At 35.3% G+C, this 26,845-nt stretch overlaps 1 protein-coding gene across 2 annotated transcripts in view; it reads left to right on the forward strand.

Moving 5' to 3' along the window:
* The first annotated feature begins 13,691 nt into the window (after positions 1–13,691).
* The window catches only part of CLCN3 (chloride voltage-gated channel 3), a 94,763-nt gene continuing 81,609 nt past the window's right edge, over positions 13,692–26,845 (forward strand). For both annotated transcript variants that reach the window (XM_051965957.1, XM_051965960.1), the window contains exons 1-2: positions 13,692–15,119; positions 22,836–23,011. In XM_051965957.1, coding sequence (XP_051821917.1) covers positions 22,852–23,011 — 160 coding nt within the window. In that variant the 5' untranslated portion in view covers positions 13,692–15,119; positions 22,836–22,851. The remainder of the gene's footprint in view (positions 15,120–22,835; positions 23,012–26,845) is intronic.

The following is a 26,845-nucleotide window of genomic DNA, read 5'->3' on the forward strand; positions in this document are numbered from 1 at the left end:
TGAGAGGCATTATGATGTTGATAAAAAATTGACCTTGGAGTTAGACCTGATTTCAAGTCTTGTTTCTGGTACATGATAGCTGGATGACATGACTTAATGAAGAGTCTTCCACAATTGCTCAGGCATCTTTAGATTAAGATGTAGAGAGGTCCACCTACATTCCTTTGGAAGTTCCCTATACCAATGAAGTCATAAAGGCAGTCCATATATATTCCTAGAGGTTTTGAAAACTACTAACCTTAAAAATAGAGATTATCCAAATTCACAGAACAGGAAGCTAGTCATTCATATAGAAAAGCTTTAAAGAACAGATAATTCCTGTTTACATAAATTATTCCAAAATATAAAAGATTTGGTAGAATGGATCCAGAACCAGATTTGAAGTCTATATGAGCTAAATTCAAGTCCTGATTGATACACAGCAACTGTGTGAATGGAAAAGTCATTCAACTTAGTTCCTCAAGCAACACCTCCTAAGTAAAAAGATAGGGTATAATGTTCTTCTCTAAAATATATTGTTCTTATCCAACATATAAAGGACTGCTTGCCATCTAGGGGAGGGGGTGGAGGGAGGGAGGGGAAAAAAATTGGAACAGAAACGAGTGCAAAGGATAATGTTGTAAAAAAAAAAAAAAATTACCCTGGCATGGATTCTGTCAATATAAAGTAATTATTAAATAAAAATTAAAAAAAAAATAAAATAAAATATATTGTTCTCTGGGAGCAGGTTTCTTGGAGGGCTTCTGGAGGCAGCGTTCTTTTCAGTTCAGTGTAATCTCCCCAAATACAGCCAGGAGTCCAAATCCTTTATTGCCTCCTTCAAAGTCTTATATCTTCTCCTGGGGCTCGGCTAGTTTTCTTAGAGGCCTATCTCTCTTCTTGGTTCCTAGAGCTCCTGCCGCTAGTCCTTTGCCTCTGCCAGCTTCAGCCTCCAGCCAGCACAAAGGTGGAAGATGGAATGAATCTATCTCAGCCTCAGAAAGCTTCTAGTGTTCTTGTCCTTCCTGGCCCTGAGATCTCCTCCTTTATGCCCCACACTGAGTATACACCAATCATTATATCACTAGGAAACCATTATTTGTTATAGGATTAAATCAATGCTAAACTAGATTTAACCATTGTCTCCTCAATTCCACTTAGTACCTTGTTTCAAGTTCTGGCCTATAACATCTCCTTGTAGGATCAAATCAATCATACTGAACCGTGATAATTAGATAATTATTGTCTCTATCAATTCCACTGTCTTAGTACCTTGTAATTCTCCTAACAATAGGGACTGATTTGCATTGATGAGGAACATTTTCTTCACATAGGTGAAGTCACAGATCTAGACTCCCTCATTCTTTTTTTTTTTTTAATAGTACTATATAAATATGTACACATATATTATATTTAACATATACTTTAACATGTTTAATATGTATGGGACTGCCTGCCATCTAGGGGGGGAGGTGGAGGGAAGGAGGGGAAAACTTGGAACAAGAGTTTTTGCAAGGGTCAATGTTGAAAAATTACCCATGCATATATTTTGTCAATAAAAAGCTATAATAATAATTTTTAAAAAGGGGGGGGGTGAGATAACCACCAGGGAAACTGAGGCAGAATAATTCAGGGAAGCTTAGGTGTACACACACACAATCTCTTGATTGAATCTTTAAGTTTAACTTTGTCTAAGATCAATGATTACTAGCTCTACTTTTTTTCCTAATAAATTCTATTCCTGTTCCTTGTTGTAATGTTTGTACATATATCTTCTTTTTTATCCCTGCTAACTCTTCTACTTTAATTAACTTGCCCTGCTACTACTAAACCTTCTCCCACCTGTGAATTCCTCTCTTGTCTTCTCACCCTCCCATAACTGTCAAAAGATAGCCTGTTATAGTAGGCCAGTGGGTCCATATCCATATTGGCTCACCATCTCTTGAGATGTAGAGGGCCAGTAAGTCTATGTCTGTCCATGCTGGCTTACCATCTCCCTAATAATTGTAAAGATATATTTGGTAAAAATCAGAACAATCTTGATAAAGAATGCCTTTAACAGGAATAAGATATTTTAACTTTACTATTTACCTCTTAACAATGAATTAAGGACATATTTGAGGTAAACACATTAGTATGATAATTTCTACTATTTACTACTCTGTTTCAACAAGTACTTTGATATTGATAAAGCATCACAACTATTTACAATTATTAGGGAGATGGTAAACCAGCATGGGCATGGACTTACCACTCTCTACATCCCAGGAAATGGTGAGCCAATATGGGCATGGACCCACTGGCCTTCTACAGCCTCTCTCTGCAAAGAACTCGGAATCTAATGGGAGAGACTAAAAGCAAACAAATAAATAGGAATTAAAAGAGGAAGAATGCTAGAAGAGAGAGAATTTGGGAAAGGCTTTCTGTAGTAGATTTGATTTAAGCTGGCTCTAAAGGAAGCCAGGGAAGCCATTACTCTTAGGAGGAGAGAGAGAGATCATTCTTGGCATAAGAGACAATTAGGAGACCTAGAGTTTATTGAGTAGAGGGGGTGACATGGTTGGGCATAAGCATCAGGAAAACTATTTTAGTAGCTAAATAGAGAATGGGTTGGAATTGGAAGAGAATTGAGAAAATGCTCAGAGGCTAGAGATGGAGTATTTTGTTCATGGAACAGAAAGGAAACTAGTGTCACTTGATATGGTAAGGTATAAGAAAACTGGAGAGGTAGGAGGGGGCCAGGTTATGAAGATCTTTGCTAAACAGCATTTTGTATTTGCTCTGGAGCCAACAGAGCGTTTTTATTTACTGAGTAGGAGTAATGACATGGTCAGACCTGAGCTTTAGGAAAATTACTTGGCAGAAGATTAGGGGATGGATTTGAGTGGGGAAGGACTTGAGGCAGTTATTTCACACCAGCAGGCTATTACAATAGTCCAAGTGTGAAGTTATAAGAGTCAGCACTAAATTGGTGGCAGTGTCCAAGAGAAGAAGCATATTCAAGAGATATTGCAAAGGTGAAAACAGCAGGTCTCGGCAACAGATTGGCTATGAGGAATGAGAAATAGGAGTTGAGGTTAACAACTAGATTGCAAGCCTGAGGGACTGGGAATAAGGTGTTGCCCTCTACAGAAAAAGGGAATATTGGAGGGGGAAAGATAATACGTTTGATTTTGTACCTGTTGAGTTTTCAGATGTCCAGTTTGAAATATCTGAAAGACACTTGGAGGTGTGAGAGTAGAGGTCAGTAAAGAGTTTGGATCATGATTGGTATACTTGGGATCATCAGAATAGAGATGGTTATTAAGTAAAGAAGTGTGGAGAGAGAAGAAGGCCCAGAATAGGATAGAACCCTGGAAGACACCAAATAGTGTGAAGGCATGATCTGGATGAGGTTCCAGCAAAGGAAACTGAGAAGGAACAGTCAGATTGCAGGAAGAGTACCAGGAGAAATTAGTTTCTTAAAAACTTAAAACAGAATATCAAGGAGGAAATAGTGACCAATAGTGTCACATTTCAGAGGTCAAAGGATAAGGATTAAAAAAAGCCATTGATTTGTCAAGAAAGAGATTATTAGTAATTTTGAAAAAAGAAGTTTTGGTGTAATATTAATATTGGAAACTGGAATGGAAAGGGTAAGAAGAAAGTGAGAGAAGAGAGGAGAAATGCGATGCAAATGCCTTTTTTTTAATGCCAGTCATAGAACAGAAGAGATGATGAATGGATCAGGTGAGTAAATTCTAGCTAGAAAGTATTTTCCCCTATCAGATCAGTAGAGGGAGCCCATTCATTAGGAAACATTCTCAATACCATTGCTCAATTTTTAGAGGAGGTAGAAATAATCTCACTATTATTAGATCACTATTCAAAACTAATTACACTAAAATTTTTCTTCTTTTTTTAAACTTGGAAAATAAGAAATTGCATTACAATATAATGGCTATAATCTATTCTAAAACAGCAAAATATGGAGCCTTAATTATCTTAAATTAAAAATAAAACAAACAACCCAAAAGAGGTTTTTAATAGGAAAATGAGACCTGCACAACAACTTCAAAGCTAATAAATGACATTACAAGTATTATCAAAATTTTTTATAGATGAGGAAATCTCTCAGAGAGATTAGGAGACTTGTCTATAGTCACCTAGCTAGTGAGTATCAAAGGTGAAATTTAAATGTAAATGTAAATTTAAATCTTAATGGTCCCAAGAGTAGTGTTCTTTCTATGGATTGCAATCATGAAACTGTTCATTATATCAGATTTTACAGTTTCTTCTAATGTGGACATATTATTTTTTTACTCTTTTAGTGAGGGAACTGGCCAAAGAAGGCTCAGTCCTTAGAGCATTTTCAAAGGTGCTTTTTCTGGTAGGTTATATCAAGTTTGTTTAGATACTTTCCATCTTGCTTCCAATTCAACCATGTGTAGGCATACCTTGGACATATTGCAAGTTCAGTTCCAGAACATCACAATAAAGCAAATTTTGCAAAAAAAGTGAGTCTCAGGAATTTTTAGTTTCCCAGCACATATAAAAGTTATGTTTACACTATACTGTGCTCTATTAATAGTGTACAATAGTATTATGTCTAAGAAACCAATGGACATACATCATTTAGAAAATAATTTATTGCTAAAAAATGTAATCTACCGGGGCAGCTACGTAGTAGATATAGTGGGAGGAGCATCAGCCCTGAAGTCAGGAGCTCCTGAGTTCAAATCTGATCTCAGACAGGTAACACTTCCTGGCTATATGACCCTAATTGCCTCAGCAAAAACAAAAAACAAAAAAACTGTAAACCATCATCTGAACCTTCAGAAACTCATGATCTTTTTGTTGGTGGAGAGTCTTGCCTCGATGTTAATACTGCTAACTAATCAGGGTAGGGACTGCTAAAGGTTGAGATGACTGTGGCAATTGCTTAAAATAAAGCAACAATGAAGTTTGCCACATTGACTGACTTTCTTTCATTTAAACACTTAGATGTAATTGTAAAGTTATTAAGTGGCCTAATTTCAATATTTCTGTGTCTCAGGGAGTAGGAAGGTCCAAGGAGAAGGAGAGAGACAGTAATGGCTGATTGATGGAGCAGTCAGAACACACACATTTATTTAACAAGTTCACTGTCTTATATGAGTATAGTTATAATAGCACTACTGTATTTTAGTATTACTATTATATTACTATAGTATTACAGTATTATAGTATTATTACTGTAATTCTTAATATCAAAAATCAAAGAGCATAGACTGCTGTAAAATATATAATGATGAAAAAGCCTGAATTTTATGACTATTACGAAAATGTGACACAGAGACATGACATGAGCACATGCTATTGGAAAAATGGTGCTAATAGATTTTTCAACACAGGGTTGCCACAGATCTTCAGACTGTAAAAATAACAAAAAATAACAAAACCAAAACCTCAACATTTGCAAATCACAATAAAATAAGGTATGCCTATGGAAGCTTAGGAGCCTACTTTTAGTCCATAGTAAATGATGAGCTGGTATTCTGTCTGTGCAGAATTGAATTCATATACAAAATATGTGACATATTCCTCTCTCGCTGGGGGTATATGTGTGTGTGAGAGAGAGAGAGAGAGAGAGAGAGAGAGAGAGAGAGAGAGAGAGAGAAAGTGTGTGTGTGTGTATGTGTGCGCACATGCGCGCTTTACAGTAATCAAAAGAAGAATTTCTGGGAACTGGTAGAGAGAGGGAGAGTAACCGGTCTATTTTCTACCCAGACACCATGTAACCAAATATATATGTTCCTTCTGGGTCTTTTTTATTTATTCTTTCCTGACGTTAGGTGAATACATATCTAGAGAGGGAAGTGACCAGGTTACAAATTTGCAAACTTCAGTAAGTTGGAAGATCCATCAGAGATTTCCCCAACCATTGGATACAGTAACAGAGTTCCACTAGACATGGTAGCAGCAGTAGTCGAAGGTGGTGGAGGCAGTCACCTAGTCTGGATATACTTTGTCTCATCATTGACTATATCTAGGTCAAGAAGGCTGCCAAATAAACTGGCATTTTTAGAGGCTGAATCATCCCTTACATGAGTTTCTATTTCCTTAGAGTTTTTTCCTCAAGGACAATGGTCAAATGGAAAAGAGTATTATTGGCTATAGACTCTACAAAGACATCAACCTGCAGTTTATCTATCTTTGTACTTCAAGTTTGAATGCAAAACTGCTATTTGTATGTATGAAGAGGGTTTGTGTCTTGCTTTGGAGGAACTTTTTTTTTTAACTATATACCGACATGTTGTAGGCAATTAATAAATGTTAGTCTACTGACTATACTCTCAAAAAATACCTTTTGTTTTCTAATAAAAGATTACTGATGTCATTTTGTTGATTCCTATTAAGAAACATTGTACCTAGAATTCTGAGAGAAGAAAGGTATTTTCTCCTCTGGGAACTTATCCCATCAATGTAGTACAAGTTGAGTTTAAAGTGCTGCATTTTCACATTTAAAAAATTTCTTGTAAACCACCCCATTCTCTTTTAAGATTTTTTTTCTCAAAATTAGGCCATTGTTCCTATACAGTAGTATAGTTCAAAAACTTGTGTATGAGAATTGCCAAATTTCTATCAGCCCAGATTATTCTTTATCTATTATATATGAATGGATATCTGGAAATTTCCAGTATAACTCTTTGTCCTCTAATCTAGGTACTCCTTTCTTTTTTGTTTTTTTTTCTTTTTTTCTTTCCATCTGTGTCTGGTCCATCTAGTCAAGACTGAGGTCTGTCAGTACCAACTCAATAATGGAAAGTAAATCATATTCTTCTTATGAGCTGTCCCAGGTAAATCATTAAAAAATATATTTGATCTGAAAACCTCCTCAAAATCATTCAAGTCCAAAGATATCACCCAGATATCATGTATCCAAGTACATTTGTTGCTCCTGGGTCTTTTTTATTTATTCTTTCCAGAAAAGGGAAGCAACCATATTATAAGTTTGCAAATTTCAAAAAGTTAGAAGGTCTATTAGAGATTCCCCCACCCATTGTATATATTGTAACAGAGTCTGATAGAGATTTACATTTCTAAATTCACTCCAAGATAATCTGTGAAGTTGCTCACTCTATCACAACATGAATATCTCAAAGTTAACAAGTTTTAAATATGCTTTACCTCCTCCTCTTCTTTGTACTCCTCCTCTTCTTCATTTTCTTCCTATTCCTTTTCCTTCTTTTCTTCCTCCTCCTCCTTTTTTTTTCTTCCTTTTCCTCCTTTTCTTCTTCCTCCTCTTCCTCCTCTTCTCTTCCTCTTCCTCCTCCTCCTCTTCTTCCTTCTTCTCCTTACTTCTCCTTATCTTCTTTCTCCTCTTCCTCCTCCTCGTCTTCCTTCTCTTCCTCCTCCTCCTCCTTTTCCTTTTTTTAAATTTTATATTATGTAGGATTAGAATTAGTATTAGATACAATGTGTTCCTTTCCATTGAATTAAAGGTAGAATTGACTGCTGGTGCATAGGACCATTATTTCATAAAGAATGATGTTTTTGCTGCACAGGACCAAAAATTCAAAGAGAAATGTATAACTTTGGATTTAGATATGGAATCTATAATCATTGAATATATCCTGGACATCAAAGCTCCCAAAATACAGAGGCATATTTATAGAGCTCATGGCCAAATCAATCCATATATGAGTTACCCTTTTCATAATCATATTGAAAAGAAACTGTGTTCCTCAGCCAGAAGAGGTTACTCAAAAGAAAAAATATCCAAAAAAAAAATTGAAAAAACAAAAATTTATGGTAGAGGAGTAAACATGATATTGGTATAGAAATAAAAGTGAAATTAAAACTTTACAAAGTAAATGTTCATAGCTTTTTCTTTCTTCACTCAAATATTGCTGGCTTTCTAGGCACCTGATAGCTTAAGTTTTGATGTTATTCTGTCATGTCCAACTTTGGTGACTTCAGCTGGAATTTTCTTGCCAAAGGTACTGGAGTGGTTCGCTATTTCCTTCTCCTGCTCATTTACCAGTAAGGAAATGAAGACAAAGAGGGTTAAGTGAATTGTCCAATGTCATGCAGCTATTAAGTTTCTGAGGTTACATTTTAACTCTGATATTCCTGACTCCAGGCCCTGAACTTTATCCACTATACTACCAGCTGTCCCAGCCTAAGCCTACTTCAAATCTGTTCATACCTCAATTCTAAGACTTCTCCTTTTTCTGCTTACTTTTTATCCAAAAGCATTTATTCTATTGCTAAAAGATCTAACCTGTTTTCTCACAGAAATTATAAATGATTCTTTAGTTCTTTATCTAGGAAAACCCAACCTAAGACATCCATAAGTGATTACTTTTTGGTATAGCAGAAAAAAGGAAAGAATGAATTTGAGAAGTGTGTATCTTTTAGCTCCCTACATCCTGTAATGGGCTGAGGCTTGAGTTGATGCACTGAGGTCCCAAGCACATGAGGCTAAATAGTAATTGGACCATACTCTATTAATATATAATCTTGGAGAAAGAATGGCCCCCACCCACTCTTTGTGCAAGTCCTGATGTGTTGTATAGGAAATGACGATTTTGGAGGGTGGAGGCAGGGGAATGGAAAAGGAAGGGGAAGGAGAGATTTTTGGGATTGCCATTGCCATGGTTGGCTCAGCTCACATCTCTCTCTGTTAGCTGATTTCCTGTTGCAGCTGCCCATATTGCTATCGCAATCTTTCTTGCCTATATTTGCTATCGCAATCTTTATTCACCTCCTCACTTGAATAAAGACTGAAGATTTTTCCCTTAACCTGAGTTCCTAACTCCGGCTGATTTTAAATACGCGATCATTACAATTGGCACAGGAGGGGGAGGAGATGGCTCAGTGGATAGAGCACCAGCTTTGAAGTCAAGAGGACCTGAGTTCAAACCCAGCCTCAGACACTTAACAATTCCTGGTTGTATGACCACGGGCAAGTCACTTAACCCCAACTGCCTCAGCAAAAAGAAGAGAAACAAACAGAAAAGAGAGAGAGAAGTCTGAGCTGAGCAAACCGTGGCAATAGCAATCCCAAAAGTCTCTCCTTCCCCTTCCTTTTCCACTCCCCTGCCTCCACCCACCAAAATCGTCATTTCCTATACAACACATCAGGACTTGCACAAAGAGTGGGCGGGGGCCATTTTTTCTCCAAGATTATATATTAATAGAGTATGGTCCAATTACTATTTAGCCTCATGTGCTTGGGACTTCAGTGCATCAACTCAAGCCTCAGCCCATTACAACATCCTGGGCTAGGGAAAGAGAGAAACTGGTCAAAAAGCAGTAAATGGCCCTATGGGTAGAAACAAGTAGAAAAGAAAACTGGGTGTTGGGTGAATGTGGGGAGGATTAACTTTTTAAGCCCGACTCTCTCAGCTTCTGATTAATAATCCAATCCTGCCTTTCAGTTCTTTACTAGCCTTCCCTGTCATTCCTCCCTTCTATTCTTTCCATGTTTGAACTTCTACCACTAACTAGACCACAGGATCTGCCAATTGCAAGTTACAAAAGTAAAGAGAAATAAGAGAAGGGTAAATCTCTTTCCTAGATATATCCCTGAACACATTTTTTTTTCCACCATAGAAATAATTATACCTGGTTAGGTTTTAAAAGCTTAATAGTTGAATATTAGAGTTGAGATAAATTCCAAGTTAAAAACCAAGACAAATTTTAGTCCGAGTTTTATTTAAACTTGTGTCTATGGAATAAATTTAATAGTTTTTATCTGATTTGTAAACAAATAAAAAAGTTGAATTAAAGCTGGGAATTACTTATATTAAGACATAAAGCAGATTTTAAGTTTCTTCTTGCTCAAATGTAGTTGTTCAATCTATTAGTGACATTGCATATAGGCTGTTTTTGTTGGTTGGGGGTTTGTTGTTGTTGTTGTTTTAGGCAATTGGGATTGTGACTTGCCCAGGGTCACACAGGTAGTAAGCATTAAGCAACTGAGGCTGGATTTGAACTCTGGTTCTCCTTACTCCAGGAGTAAGTGATCCAGTGATCTATACACTATACCATCTAGCTGCCCCCATAGGCCATTGCTGATAAGTCATTTCGGTCATATATGTTTGATTATTTGTATTTTCTTTTTCTTGGGATTTTCTTGGCACATACTTGGCACGTTTTCTTCTCCAGCTTATTTTACAGATGAGGAAATTGAGTCAAATAACTTGTTCAAGATTACACAGCTAATAAATATCTGAGGGCAGATTTGAATTTAGGAGCAGGAGTCTTTCAACTAAATAGGTGCCCTGTTTATAGACTTTTGTTGTTGTTGATTTAGATATTTTCAGTCATTTCCAATATTTTGTGACCCCTTCTGGAAGTTTTCTTGGCAAAGATACTGGAATGGTTGCTCATAAACTACATCTTTTAGAAATAAATTTGTTTGTCTTAATTCAATAGTATTTTATTTTTCCAATTACATGTAAAGATAGTTTTTAGCATTCATTTTTGTAAGATTTTGAATTCCAGTTTTTTTCTCCTTCCTTCCCTTACCAACCCCTTCCCTAATACAGCAAACAATCTGATATAGGTTGTACATGTACAATCATTTTTAATATATTTCCATGTATGTAAATAAATTTGCGGAGGAAGCTGCAATAAAAAAGGCTTGTCTGGGTGTCGCCCAAAGTTCTGTCCTGGAACCTCTTCTCTTTTAGTTCTTTATTATCCCATTTAATGATCTCATTAGCTCCCAAGACTTCAATTATTATTTCTGCATCAAGTAATTCCTAGTTCTTTATAACCATCTTTACTCTCCTTGGGCTATAGTCACCAACTACCTTTCAGATACCACAAAAGAGATGTTCTATAAGCATTGTCAAGATATTAGGAGACACCCTTTTTTTCTAGAGTTAAGACCCAGCAAGCAGGTTGTGTCCGGAATGTGGCATAACAACAATCTTTTGCACTCACCCTCTGGATGATCTTGAAAATCCCATAATTATTATATTGCTTTGACTAGCACCAGGTGTTCTCTGATCTTGGACAAGCTTGAACAAATTCTAGTCATGAATCAAACTTGTCACATTATTGTTTTATCCCTCATTGTGCAAACACTGGTTTAAGTAAGTACTGAAATCTCCCCATACTACCTAGAATCCCTTTACTGGAGGAGGGAGGGCAAGAGGAGTCTCAGGACATGTCCTTGCTTGTTAATTTCCCTCACTTTGAAATTTAACCTGTTTGATTACTTACTCTCCTGTCCCTAACCTGCTCTGTTCAGTTCTAGCCATCCACAGGTTTGAGGCTGGTCCAATCTGGTTGACATTTTAAACTATAAAATAGAACTCATTTTTTATTTATTGTTGTCATTCCATTATCATCAAATGTGCAAAAGTGAACTTATCATCTTTCCCTCCAAATCTTTCTTCCATTCTTTCCCTTATGATTAAGGGAATCATCATCCTTCCAGTTACCAAGGCTTGAAAATTTAGGTGTTATCTTTAACATCTCACTCATACTAACTTTACAAAGCCAATATATTTGGTCTAACTTTACTCTTATCTATTTCTTCTATTTTCCCCTGATACAGTCACAGTCTTAGTATGCTCATCACCTCATGTCAAGGCTGTTGTAATAGGCTTGTAACTGATTTGTCTGTCTTTAGTCTCTCTTCACTGAGTATACTATGTCAACCGTCCCTCTTCCCTCCACTAAATGAGTTCCAGTGCTCCCTATTATCTACAAGCCTTTCCCTCTCACATTGTTTTCCTTTTTGTTTTTTTTCCATATGTATTTTCTGTATACCTGGTTATATATACTTCAAGGGACTAGTTTTACTATACTTTAGGGACTAGTTTTGCCTTCATATCCCTAGGCTTGGCCCAGTCACTATGACACATAAGCAAATGCTAGTTGAGTGACTGACTTATTCATTATATTTTATATTTAAAGAGATAGGAATCCTTGATTTTCATTTTCTTCTTTTTCTAAAGTATATAGAAAAGTAAGTAGTGGGGCAGCTAGGTGGTGCAGTGATTAGAGTACCAGCCCTGAAGTCAGGAGGACCTGAGTTCAAATCTGACCTCAGACAACTTGACACTTCCTAGTTATGTGACCCTGGGCAAAGTCACTTAACCCAAATTGCCTCAGAGAAGAAGAAGAAGAAGAAGAAGAAGAAGAAGAAGAAGAAGAAGAAGAAGAAGAAAGTAAGTAGGTAGCAAGTGATTAGGTAGGAATATAGAAGGAACATTCAAAAACCCATCTCACAGGTGACTGGCATATAATAGATGCTTAATAAATGCTTGTTGACTGCTTGCCATTAGGAGTTTTCCAGACTGCCAAGGTGAAGTTAAAATTGAAGAATAGATCAATGAGTTCAGTGCACAGGGACTTGGTATATATTTTCCAAATTAGAAAGGAAGAGAATAGGAACACATTTTCAAGCATTGACTATGAAGGACCCATGCTAAGTTTACAAATATAATTTTATTTGACTTGAAAGGAATGTTTTGGTATTGGAAAAAGTCTTCTCTTCGTCAACCACAAGATAAAATGATGGGTCAAGTTGGTCCAAAAGAATTGGAACCAGAGAGATCATCAAATAAATAAAATACTATCCAATCTGATTTTCTTCTATATATCGCTTCTTTCATATCCTACCTGAGGTGATTATGGCAAGTAGTAGTGCCAATGAAAGTAATGGATAACCCAGTGTTTATGTAAAAAAACAAGTCATGAATTGAGATCTAAGTACAAGTAAAATTAAAAGTCCAATAAAATAAAATTTCACCTGGCTAGGTCAATTTTAAGTGGGGAGATAATATAAAAGAGTGTTAGGGAGCTGACTGATTCAACTTGCCTCCCTAGAGCTTCTTATTGTAGTTATATTTCTTACTTTCTCTCTATAATAATATGTTGGCATGGTGATAGGCTCATTATTCTAGCTTTTCCCTGATTCTATCATGCTATTATTCGTGGCCCAGAAAAGAATTGTTTAACCTTGGTATACTATTTCTGAAATAGTATAGACTCTTTTTGTGAATTTTTACAAACATATTCTTCAATTAAATTCAATAAGCCTTGTACTTACTATGTAAGTACTTAGAAGTACTTACCATCTGCTTTATACTTTCATACTTTAAATTTAAATCTAAATCTACAAATCTACAAATCAAGAAAATTCCAAATCCACTTGGGGCAGAGGTTTAAGAAATTGTAAGTGCTATGAAGTTTGTTGTAATATAGAATATTTCTGTTTTTGATTTTTGTATATATAAATAAAAGTATATATTGAATATACATTATTGTTCAGTTGTCTCAGACTCTTGATGATCCCATTTGGATTTTCTTGAAAAGCTACTAGTGTAGTTTGTCATTTTCATCTACAGTTTTTTACAGATGTGGAGATTGGGGCAAACAGGGTTAAATGACTTGCCTGGGGTCACACAGGCCTCAAGACTGAGAATAGATATGAACTGAGGTGTTCCTGATTCCAGAACTGGCTCTATATCTCTTGCAACACCTAGCTTATGTATATGTATATATGTTTGCATGTACATACATGTGTGTGTATGTATGTGTGTGTATGTATATATATATATATATATATATATATATATATATATATATATAATGTGTGTGCATATGTAGGTGTATACACACTCTTCAAAGTAGCACTTTTTGGTGATAGCAGACTGCTACTGAATCTATGATCTTATTATGAACTTATAAACTAGTATGAAAATGTAGTGAAATATACACAGGAAATAAATGTGAGGAAATCAAAGAAACAGGGGGAAGATTTTTTTTAATGACTTGATATGGAGTGAAATGAAGAGAAAAATATTCAAATAGAGGAGAGGGACTACAAGGCCGTAATGCTGCATACATTGTCAGATGAGATCTTCATAGTTCTCTTGGCTTAACTAAGCCAAGAGCGGCCCTCTGCCTGGTAATGTCTTCTCCTTACCCCTCCCTCATGAAACGTGGTATCTCCTAACCCCTCCCCCCAAGGACTGGCGGTTTCTCTCCTGACCCCACTTCTCTCTATAGCTAATTTTAGGGATGCTAATTCCCTTTTTAAACATGCCCCAACCTCATGGGGTGTTTCCTTTCTACTGGTAAATGGCAAGTTCCACTAGGAAACCTGCCCTTTCCATCATTAATTATTAAAGCCCCTTTCCATGCTCTCCCAACTCTATTTCATATTCACCATTCCCTACGTCTATTGTATCCCTTCATTTTGTCTGTAATCTGTCCCCCTAAATAAATCTACCTTTTGCCAAAGAGAACGGCCTTTGTGAATTCTTCACAGGACTGAAGCCCAACTTTTGGTGCTTTTCCTAAAGCATATCATATGGTGCCTGTCATCATTTGGTGCTACATCAGCCAGATCTGTTGGTATTACTTAATTCTTGTTACCCGACAGTAGCGGGTAATATTTGTACTACGCGTCCACGCCTGCAAAGCGCTGAGCACATCCAAAACCATTCTGTCAAGGATGTCAGAACCTAAGCCCGGAGTCCGCTCTCTAGCAACTCCACCGAGCACCTGCCGCTGGCGACGAGAGACGTGACGGACATTCCTTTCACGTCCTCGTCCTGCGCGATGACGTCACTACGCCGCCGACGCCCCGCCCGGCCTTTTCCGGCTCCTTCTCCTCTAGCTTCTCTGGGTCAGTCAGGGCTGGCGCGAGTCGGGGTCCTTATCCTGCTGTTGTCGCTTAGGTCCGCGGCCTGGCCTCGGGGGCTGGGGTGACTAGGCAGGGCCGGAGGGCGTGGCGTTGGGCCGGGCCTTGTCGGGTTGCGCAGGGCCGGTCCTCCCTTGCCCCTCCCCCCCCGGGAGGTCCAGCATGGGTCCCGCTGGCATCCGCTGACGGCTCCTGCGAGAGATTCATTTTATTGTGTGGGAAGTGGGTGAACCGAATACGAGAAGCAGCTGACTTCATGCCGCTCCCGTGCTTGGAGGAGGACCAAAAAAAAAAAAAGTCTCACCTGGCAAACATTCCGTGTCCTCTTTCTCAGTAGAAACCCTCAGGTATCTCCTCATCCGCAAGAGTGTTTGGGTTTTGCTTTTGCTTTTTTAAAAGTCCGTGGACGCCCCCCGAGTAGCTAGGTCTCCAGGGTGATCAGATGCAGGATACCGAGGCCGCTCCAATTCCAGCCACTGGTTTTGCTATGCCTCTGAGCTGTGAGGTGAGTTAAAACGTCTAGCAATAAAGAGCACCTGGTAGTTGTCACGTTCAGGCTTGGGGCCGGGTTGGTGGGGGGAGCCGCCTGGAATCGGAGGCGCTGTCTGACCAGCTGCCGCACGCTGGCTTCTCGGGTGACAGATGAGCCCACGTGATAGTTAACTCTGACGGATTCTATTTACACCCTTGCCTGTTCACTCTTGGAGACATCGTCGAATCCTCTTTTACATGGCATTGGAAGAAAGTCATATATTTAACGAAGTTTGTGCTCAGACTGGGTTGGTTTTTTAATCGTGTGTTAAGCATTCCCAGGTTTTCGAATGAATCCTTTTTGATGTTGGGCCCAAATAAAAATAGCTATCATTTATAGAGCACTTTATGATTTGTAGAGTGCTTAACACTTGTAATTTCATTCGATCTCTATTTGAATTGACTACTATTCATATATATATGTATGTATATTTTTATATTAGTATGTGTACACACATGTATACACATACATATAAGTTTGTGTATATAGGTGTGTATGTGTATGAGTGTGTGTGTATACATACATATATGACAATCCTGATATTTTGCAGTAAACATACATGTACAATACCTCCCCCCCCCTTTTTTTTTTCTTTAAAGTTGAGGGCATTAAAGATAATTATAGACTTTTTACTGGATAAAATGGAACAAAACATTCCAGTTCTTCATTACAAATTGCATATTTAAGGATTGATACAACTCTTTGTTTGAAAACAGATTTGAAAGTTTTTCAGCTTTTAAATATAGTGTAATCATTGTGATTTATATGATTGGCTTATTTGGTTGAGATCCTTTCAGAAATAGTTTTTCATCTCTGCAAATGATGTAGAATTGTTCTTCTAGGTCATTTTAATCCTCTAGTCCAGAGTGGGGATATTTTAACTGAAGTAAACTAACCTCTTTTTGCAAGTCACTAGAAAATAAATTGAGGTTCACAAGTAAGTACTATATAAAAAATGTTGTTGTGATTTGTGTTTTAAGATATCTGACATCTGGTTACAGGATTCCCTCTACTCCCTAAATTGAGAATAATTGAATGTCTGCCTTTTTGGCTAGTAGCCAATTCGATTTTGGGGGCAATTTTTGTGGGAAGAAGAGGGGAAGAGATTTGAAATGAACAGATTGTTTTTTTCCAGTGGATGGTGGAGGTTTATAATTTTCTAATCTATTTACTTTAGATCAGTGGAAGTCTGCATTGGAGTAATGAGTTGATATATGGCTTGGCAGAATATGGGTGGGCTTGAAATTGATTATAGAAACAAGAATTTAGGAGGTCATATAGGTAATCTAGTGCAATCCTCTCCCTTTAGATATAGAGATATAGAGAAATTGATGCCCAGAAAGATTATGAGTCTGAAAGAAGTTGCAGAGGTGCCTCGTTCTTTTTCCATTAGGCCTACTCATGACATTCAGTGACATGGATATTGCCAGTTCTGTTAGTGTACTCAGTGCTAAAAAGCCATTTGTTGCTGTTTTAGAGCAAACTACATGATTAGGATACCAAAGAAGTATTTCCAAAATGAATAATTTTTTGGTTAGACAAGCAGATACTGCCTTTGCTTATGTGCATTTTTTCATCATTTTTATTCTTGTGTTTCTCCTTCCCTCAGCCTTATATACTACCAAATCTGTTTTCTTCTTTTTTCCTTTTTTTTCTTTTTTAATTTATCCTGGCCTTTATTCATTATACCTATCTCAATAATTTATTAGTATTTGAAAATGTTGTTTGCTGTTAAATCAATGTATATGAAACTTCTCTAATCCAATGACATTATTAACACAGCAGTTACAGTGAACAATTTAAGTGTAATAAAATGATTCAAGGTCTTACTTTAGTGTATGTATGCTTGTATCTGTATATGTACATATAAGACTCTAATTCCAGGTTTCTTTTAACATGTAAACATATATACACATAAATAAGATTGACTTTATATTTCATTAAATTGGACAAGGTGAGGAAAGAGTCCCTCAAGACTGTCCTTCCTCAGATCTTCTCCCTACTATCTGTCAGGGCAAATGTACAAAGATTTTGAGCCATACTACTTTCTCTTAAGGGTTTATTTCTGATCCATAAATGGATATCAGAAAGATCTATTGGGTCCATCTCTGAACTTTCTTTGATTCATTCACATCTACAAAAAAATCTCCAAATTCATACCCTTTGACTAACATGGTAAAACTGTTGCTTTTTATAACCTTTATACTGTTTAACTTCATTTAAAAAATGAGATATGATCACCTGAACTTTCAGGAAATGATACTGATCTTTTCCAGGCAAGGAAATTTATAGTAATTTTTGACTTCATACTACTCATGTATTGACAATTTTAATCACCTTTCCTTAATATTTCCTGAATCATCTCTTTCTATGCTATTATAATGCAGCCTTATTTTCATGAATAGATTAGAAAACTATGGAGAGAGTATCAAAGAAGACACATGGATTGATCCTGGATGTAATAGAGAACCTTTTGAATATATTGACGTGAGCAGAGGGGAAAATTATTAGGTCCCAGCTTTAGGTAGATCACTTTGGCTGCTTAGAAGTTGGATTGGTGTGGGAATAAACTGAGTTAAGGAGAGCAACCAGCTGTACTGCAGTAATAGGCAATGCCCTGCACTAGGGTGGCAGCTATAAAAGTGGAAAGAAGACATGAGAGAGATTAGTGAAAGTAGAAATGACAGGACTTGGCAATAAATTTAGATATTCTTTGTGACTGTTAGTGATGTCAGAAATGAGAGTGACACAAGAAAATCAAGAAAAAATTCAACAGCTTGATAAAAGATACACAAAAAATACTGAAGAAAATGATACTTTAAAAAACATAATATGGTAAAACAGAAATGGTAAAAGAAGTATAAAAAGCTAATTAGAAGAATGCTTTGAAGAACAGACCTGTTTAAATGCAAAAAAAGGCACAGAAATTCACTGAAGAATAAAAACTCTTTTAAAGGTTGAATTGGAGAAATGGAAAAGGAGGTACAAAGCTCAATGAAGAAAGTAATTTCTTAAAAATTGAAATTGAGCAAATGGAAGCTAATGGCTTTATGAGAAACCAAGAAATAACAGAACAAAATCAAAAGAATGAAAAAATAGAAGGCAATGTGAAATATCTCATTGTAAAAACAATTGATCTGGAAAATAAAGCCAAGGAGGTATCATCTTCCAAGAAATTATCAAGAAAAACTGCCCTGATATTCTAGAACCAAAGGGTGAAATAGAAATTGAAAGGATCCACTGAAAAAGATCCCAAAATGAAAACTCTTAGGAATATTATAGCCAAATTCTAGACCTTCCAAGTCAAAGAGAGAACATTGCAAGCAGCCAGAAAGAAACAATTCAATGTTGTGGAAGCACAATAATAATAGCACAAGATTTTGTAGCTTCTACATTAAAGCATTGGAGGACTTAGAATATGATATACCAGAGGACAAAGGAGTTAGGATTATACTCAAGAATCACCTCAAAAATCTGAGTGTAATCTCAGGGGGGCAAATGAACATTCAATGAAACAGTAATTTCAAGCATTCTCAATGAAAAGACCAGAGCTGAATAGAAAATTTGTCTTCCAAATACAAGATTCAATAGAAGCATAAAAACGTAAACAAAAAAGAGAAATCACAAGAGATATGATTAGGTTAAACTGTTTACATCCTACATGGGGAAATGATACTCATAACTCCTAAGAACTTCCTCATTTATTGGGGCAATTTGAAGGCATATGTATGTAGACAGAAGATACAAGTGTGAAGGGAATGTGAAGGGATGATATTCAAAAAATAAAATTAAGGGGTGAAATCAGAATGCACTGGAAGAAAGGGAAAGGTAGAATGGGGTAAATTATCATATATAAGAGAAAAGGAAAAGTTGTTACTGTGGAAGGGAAGATGGAAGATGTGGGGTAGGAGTGAGTGAACCTTACTCTCTTCAGAATTGATTCAAAGAGGGGATAACATACATACTCAATTGGGTATAGAAATCTGTCTCACACTATAGGAGGTAGGAGGAGAAGGAAGGATGATAGTAAAGAGGATAAGTTTCGGGAGGCAGACAGAAGCAAAACTCTTTTGAGAAGAGAGAGAATAGAGTAAATGGGATGGGAAGGATAGGATTGAAGGAAATACATTTAGTAATTGTAGCTATGAAAAAAATTTTGAAGCAAGTTTCTCTAGTAAAAGCCTCATTTTTTTTTTTTTTTTTTTTTTTTTTTTTTGAGGTTAGGATCTTTTTTTCCCCCCCAATATATGCGTACATATTTATACAATTATTTTGCTGCACAAGAAAAATCAAATCAAACTGGGAAAAATGAGAAAATAAAATGCAAGCAAACAACAACAAAAAGCATAAAACTGCTTTGTTGTGAACTACACTCAATTTCCACAGTCCTCTCTCTGTGTGCAAATGGTTTTCTTCATCACAAGATCACTGGAAGTGTTCTGAATCTTTTCATTGTTGGTGGGTGCTGCATCCATCAGAATTGATAATCGTTGCCAGGTCACCTACTTAGCATCAGTTCATGTAAATCTCTCCAGCTTCTCTGAAATCATTCTGCTGACCATTTCTTAGAGAACAATAATATTCCATAACATTCATATACCATAACTTATTCAGCCATTTTCCAATTGATGGGCATCCACTCAGTTTCCAGTTTCTTGCCACTACAAAAAGGGCTGCCACAAACATTTTGCACAACATTTTGTGGGTCCCTTTCCCTCATAAAGGTCTCATTTCTCAAATACATGGAATACTATGTCAAATTTATAGAAAATAGGAGCCATTTCCTAACTTATAAATGATCAAGAGACACAGTTTTCAGATGAAGTAATCTGTTATGGGCTAGAACTTGAAACAAGATACTAAGTGGAATTGAGGAGACTCTTGGGCCAGAACTCTGAACTTGAAAGAAAGGATGCTTACAAGGTACTAAGTGGAATTGAGGAGACAATGGTTAAATCTACTTTAGCATTGATTTAATCCTACAGCAAATAAAGGTTTCCTAGTGATATAATGATTGGTGTATACTCAGTATGGAGCATATAAACTAGGAGCCTTAGCCAGGATGGACATTCGGAGAGAAGGCAAAGGACTGGTGGCAGGAGCTTAAGCTCTTGGAACCAAGGAGAGATAGGCCTCTTAAGAAAGCTAACTGGGCCCTAGAAAAGGAGACAAGACTTTGAAGGAGATGATAAAGGATTTGGACTTTAACACCTGGCTGCACTTGTGGTGATTACTGAACTGAAACGAAGGCTGCCTCTAGAGACCCCAAGAAAACCTCAACAGAGAACATTATATTTTAAAGAGAACATTACAGCAATCAAAGCTATTTATAGCCATATGAGAAGACTGTTGATTGGAAGAATACAAATTGAAACCAATTCTGAGGTACTACCTTATGACTGGCTAATAGGGCAGAAAAATAGAATGACAGTTGTTGAGGGAATGTGGGGAAAATGAGACATCAATGCACTATTGCTAGAGTTATAAATTGATTCAACAATTCTTTAGAGCAATTCAGAACTATGTCTACAGGGTTATAAAACTGTGCATACTTACCCTTTGACCTATCAGTGTTGCTACTAGGTCTATATCCAGAAAGATAAAAAATAAAAAGGAAAAGGACCTATTATGTATGAAAATATTTGTTGCAGCTCTTTTTTGGTAGCAGGGAATTGGAAACTGGGAGGATGCCCATCAATCGGGGAATAGCAGAACAAATTGTTCTGTGTAATTGTGATGGAATACTATTATGCTATAAGAAATGCTGAGTAGGATGTTCTCAGAAAAATCTGGAAAAACTTACGTGAGCTGATGCAAAGTGACATGTACCGTGTACAAGGTAACAACAGAATTGTAAGATCATATTCACAGCAATACAATGATGTAAGACAATTCTGAAGGACTTACGATGAAAAATACTATCTATCCCCAGACCAAGAACTGATGGTGTCTGAATGATTGAAACATATTCTTTAAAAAAATGCTTTAATTTTCTTGAGGATTTTTTTTTAAAAATTATCTTTCACATGACTAATATGGAAATATTATGAACCTTTTGGAATTTTGATTGGTTATCACATTGATTGCTGTTAAGCCTTTCCAAGTTATTTATAATAGTATTGTTATAAATATATTTTTACAAATTTTATAAATTAGAAAACTGTGTGTTAATTGTTCAGGGACCTATAGGTGCCTCATATCATTCTGGTATTTAATGCTTTCCTCACAGCTCCATAGAGGTCAAATAAAATGCAATCCAAATAAAAAATGAACAAATATTCATGTTTCTTTAATGCTTTTTATTATAATTTTGGTATCTTATAAGAAATTAGAAAATATAGATAATTATATGTTGGAGATGATTAACTTAGGTACTATTTGCAATTGGTGACATTTCTGCTTTTGATAAATTCTGTTTTCTCCATGAAATTTGTATTTCTGCAAATAAACATAACTATTTTTATTATTATTTGATTATGTTTTTAATAAATAGAATCAGAAAAGTGTTAGTCATTATTTTAGGATTTTACCAAAAGCATATTTTTTTTTGTACTTCTATTTTGTAATGTTTGTTTAGAAAATTTTAAGTAGCAGTAGATATTTACAGCTCTAGAATAATAGTTTCTTTCTACTCCTTTCCTTTAGTATGTCTTTGGTACAATGTTTCTCCTATCTTTACTCTTCCTCCTCCATTGAAAAAAGCAAGAAAGACAAAATCTCTGTTACAAACATATATGGTCTAGCAAAACAGATTCCTTCATTGGCTAAGTCCAAAAAAAAAGTCTCAATCTGTACTCTTGAGTCCCTCAGTTCTTTCAGGAAGTAACATGTTTTAGATTCAGTTCTTTAAAATTGTGCTTGGTCATTTAATGTCTCTTACAAAGCTATGGTCTCTCTGCCTGCTTGCATAAGACTGTCTTTTAGTCTATTATTCTTAGAACTTTTAAGACTTTTGAGTAGGACACTTGTTAGATGCAAATTTTTACAGTCATATAATTTTAGCTCTCGGAAGGGCAATAGAAATCATCTAGTCCAGTCCTCATTTTACAGACAAGGAAGATGAGATCCTTTGAGTTTCATTAATACCTAATACCTTTGAGATCACCTTAAAATGACAAAAACATTATATCCCAAGGATATGCCAATCCATATGGAACTCTTGCTTTACATTTATTTTCTAACTTATGCTTTATAAAATCCCTTTTTATAATCATACTTGTCTCCTAGAGTTTTGCTTCTTGGTAGAAAGTAAGGGGCTAGAAATGTATTAAAAAAATAGTAAATTATGAATATTAATTCTCTATATAATTAAAATGAGAGTATTGAAAATAAGAATGTTATTATTAGGCTTGAAAAATGTAATGTGACTTAATCTTTCATTAAATAGTAACCATTTATCTAACCCATGAATATAATAATAACCTAGAATATAAATACTGAATTAAAGAACAATGAAGGGATGTTATAGAATAAAAAAAAAAACCCAATAGTTCACCAGGAGATTTTTATCTTATAAAAACTGAATTTTTAATAGGTAAACAGAATAATAATAATAATAGAATGTAATTTTACCTTTAAGCTCTGAAATCTCATTTAGGTTTTGTCTTTTGGTATTGTTATATATTGCATAGTGTAGTATTAACTAATAAGAAAATATTAAAATAAAGTTCTTTCTAAAATTTTCTTTAGTTCATCAAATAACTAAATGGAGTCTGAGCAACTGTTCCATAGAGGTTACTATCGAAACAGCTACAACAGTATAACAAGTGCAAGTAGTGACGAGGAACTTTTAGATGGAGCAGGTGTTATTATGGACTTCCAGACCTCTGAAGATGACAATTTGTTAGATGGTGATGCCTCAGTTGGTAAGTTGAATTTGTAACTTCTATTTTGGATGATGTATATTGTTTGAAGTACTTATGTGGAAGATTTAATTAATGCTAGATTTTCCAAGAATAAATGTTTTATTATTTTGTAGTAATTCCCTATTTTCAAAACTGGTAATAATTTTAACTTTCATTTTAACTTAATTTCATTTTACTTGTTTTATGATATATTTGGAACTTGTGTAATTGGCAAATCTGAGAAAATAATAGTTGTTTCTAAACTTTTTTCAGTTCCTAAACTCTTACTTTCTGAAACTATGTGATTTATTATAGGAGAGAAGTGTCACTGATATGTTATGAGGTAAAGAGAAATTGATAATTTTGGATCAGCAAAGAGGTACCAAGAATTCCTGTAATTAGCAGCAAGAGTCTATCTAAAGCATCTCACCTTTTTCTGTTGACTAAGATGCTGGAGTGGCTATGGGAAGCATATCATAATGGCAGCTGCTCACAGCCTTCTATCATTATCTGTAAGACCCACTAGTTGGATATGATTAATCTTTTGTGCAACTCTTGCAATACCATTATGGCTTTGGAAACTATCAGTAGGAAAAAGAAGACCTTTAACCTTGTGTCTTTGCCTTAAGTAGAAGCTGGTAGTGTTGATAGAAAGAGTACATTATTGGCAGAGTAATACTCTAAGTCTATAAAGATCACAATAACAAAAGGAAAGTGTTTCCTTTTGTCTATGGACAATTTTTTTGAGTTGGGAAATGTTTTAAAAATATTTTGCATTTTTGAAATTTGTGATATTGAGAATAACAAAATCAAAAGTCATATTAAATACTTTGAACACAAACATTTTATACATGGGCTAAAGAAATATTGGAAAATTATTCTAAAATGTATGAAAACATTTCTCAAAGATCACAATAAAGATAACCAATCAGCATTTACAAAGTCTCAGCTTTGTGTCCTGAACTTTATGGAGTGCTGGGAACATAAGGACTAAAAAAGAAATTGTAACTTTACTTGGGGAAGCTCTACTTCTACTTACATTCTTCAGAGTGGTGAGGTTAGGCAATATGCATCTAGACAAATAAACAAAAACACCTTTGAGAGAGGAAGGCCTAGGGAACAGTACCTGAGTTATTCTTTGGCAGAACTTTGGAATTCATTGAGGCTGACATAAGGAAAAAGTGAATTTCAGACATAAGGAGTCTCTTGTGAAAAATTATAGAGGCAGGAAATGGAATGTACTTGCGAACAGTTAGCAGATTAGTTTGAATGAATTAGGGAATGTATGAAGGGTAATAATATAAAATAAGACTAGTAAAAATAAGTGGTATAACTAGATTTGTAAAGGCCAAACCAATGAGTTTATATTCTATTCCAGAGTTAAATTTTGGAATAGGATAATGATATGGTCATATCTCTATTTTAGGAATACGAAGTTGATATCATGGAGACAAGAGAGACTAGAAATAGGAAAATGGATTAGGAGGCTATTATAATATAGTTGGGAGAGGTTATAAAGTCCTCAACTAGCATAATAGTGGAATGAGTGGAAAGAAGGAAATGGATATAAGTGATGCTGTGCAAAAATGAGCAACTAGATTTGTAGCTATTCATATATAGTAGGTGGGAAAGAGGGAAGAAATATGACCTCAGAGTTCTAAATTCTTCTCAGTATGTTTGTTATCTATTTGACTATATCTCTCTATTTTATTTTTGATGCTATTTTGTGTACATTTCCTTTGATGCATTTTCATTTACTTCTCTTCATAGTAATTTCTGTATTGGGGATTTTCTTTGTTGACTCATCATTTTTGTAAGTTGAAATTTCTCATAGAAACTAATGGTAATTTTGTTCCTTTTTCAGTATTTCTCTATTTTTGAGGAGGATCTCAAAGGGTTTAATTCCTTTTAGATCTTTCTGCATCTTTCTGGAAATTGCCCCTTTTTTTTTGGACCATAACTCAAAAGACTCAACTTTTAATTTAAATCTTGGTATTAGCTAGACATAATGGTAAAATTCACTTAATTTCTTTGTGTCTTGATTTCTTTATCTTAATTAGAGCAGATAATCTTTAAAGACCCAATTAGTGTGGAAGGGGAGACCCAATTTTGTGCAGCTTCAGAGTGTAAGATTAGAATCGATTCTATACAACAACAATTTATTAAGTTTAGAGCATTATATTAATTTGAGGAAAGAGAAAGATACAAATGAAACAGTGTGGGATCACAGATTTAAGCTCTTGAACATTAGTTGCTTGAAGTGGACTTGCAGCTAGAGGTGATCTCTATATCTCACTATGTAGATAATCAGACAAGCCATTTAACTTCTCTTTACCATTCTCATCTGTAAGGCATAATACTTGCACTTCACAACTACTTTATATAGTATTATGAAGAAAGCATTTATAAACTATAAAATTCTATGTGAATTTGTTCATAGGCTTATCATTTTTTATCTGGAAAATACCTAAGACATTATACACTCCATTTTCCTCATTTTATGGGTTAGGGAATGGAATTTTTAAAAGTTAATTGATTTGCATGATTCACAGGTAGTAAGCTCAGGGAAGATTCTAACTGAGATCTGGCTCTGAATTCCCTTTTTTTTGATGAGACTTTATCTCTTCAGAGAATATGTTATTGTCATCAAGACTTTTTTATTGATGACATTTTGTTTTTAAACCATTGTACTTTGTTTTAAAAATAACTAAGTTGTTTGGTTCCAATAATCTCTTTTTTAAAAAAAAGTTGAAGATATATCTGATGCAGTGTCAGTCTTGAATTCTCAGAATATTATAGGACTAATTTAATAAACTAAAGTTTGTCCTTATGGCGAAAGCCAAATTAAGGAGATTTTCTTAAGATTCATGTTGGCTCAAACCTTTAAATACTATATTTTGAATTAAAGAGTATTTAAGTCTTAAGGTGATTTAGATTGCCAGCCCAGTTAAGCCAATCATTACAAAGGTCATAAACTATATTACAGGTGTTAAGATTTATTTTTTTTAGCAATTGTCATTAAAGAATCACCATATATTTCTTATCTTATTGATAATGAAGTCTGTATTGTCATATAATTACAGTAATACACTCAGAGAGGTTTATTTTACTCTTAGAAAAGTTAAAAAAATTTACTGGAGGTAGCTTGTATGTATACATTGGCAAATGGTATCCATAATCTCTTTTCATTTTAGGTCATGTTACATTTTATATGCAAATATAATACTCATAATTTTGCTGAATGATTTGAGGAGAATGCAGCATGGGAGTGTTGATGTCACCTTACCACCTTCCTTCCTTCTTATCGAGGAGCATAGGATAGTATAGAGAGTCCTTTAGATTTGGAGTCAGAAGATGTCAGTTAGACTCCTGGCCCTGCTACTTTTTGTTTTTGAGATATTGGACAAGTCTCTTTATTTGCCTTTTCTGGATTTGTTTCCTCATCTCTCTGAAAGTGTTAGACTACACATGGACTCTCCCAGCTATAGAATTTTATGATCCTGTAATGTAGTACAGAAAATATTGCATTAGGAAATTATACATTCTTGAATTTTCAGGGATAGGTTTGCTTTATGGATATATGAGTAGCTTTTATTGATACCTTTTGTCTTTCCTTCTGTCATTCATTTCCTATTATCCCCCAGTCTCCATCTTAGTCTCTTCAATATTAATTTCCCATATTTTGTTATCTTTGTCATCTTTGCCAGGGTTTTGGGTATGGGTCAATGTTCATTTCTTTTACCATTAATGATTTGCTGGTGAATGTTTTCATGTAAAAATATGTACATATTTTCATAGTTTTCACTTCTATTGAAAAACAGTTTTTTCATACCTTTGACCACGTATCTGTTTAAA

The sequence above is a fragment of the Antechinus flavipes genome, chromosome 6, assembly GCF_016432865.1.
Source record: "Antechinus flavipes isolate AdamAnt ecotype Samford, QLD, Australia chromosome 6, AdamAnt_v2, whole genome shotgun sequence".
NCBI classification, from domain to species: domain Eukaryota; kingdom Metazoa; phylum Chordata; class Mammalia; order Dasyuromorphia; family Dasyuridae; genus Antechinus; species Antechinus flavipes.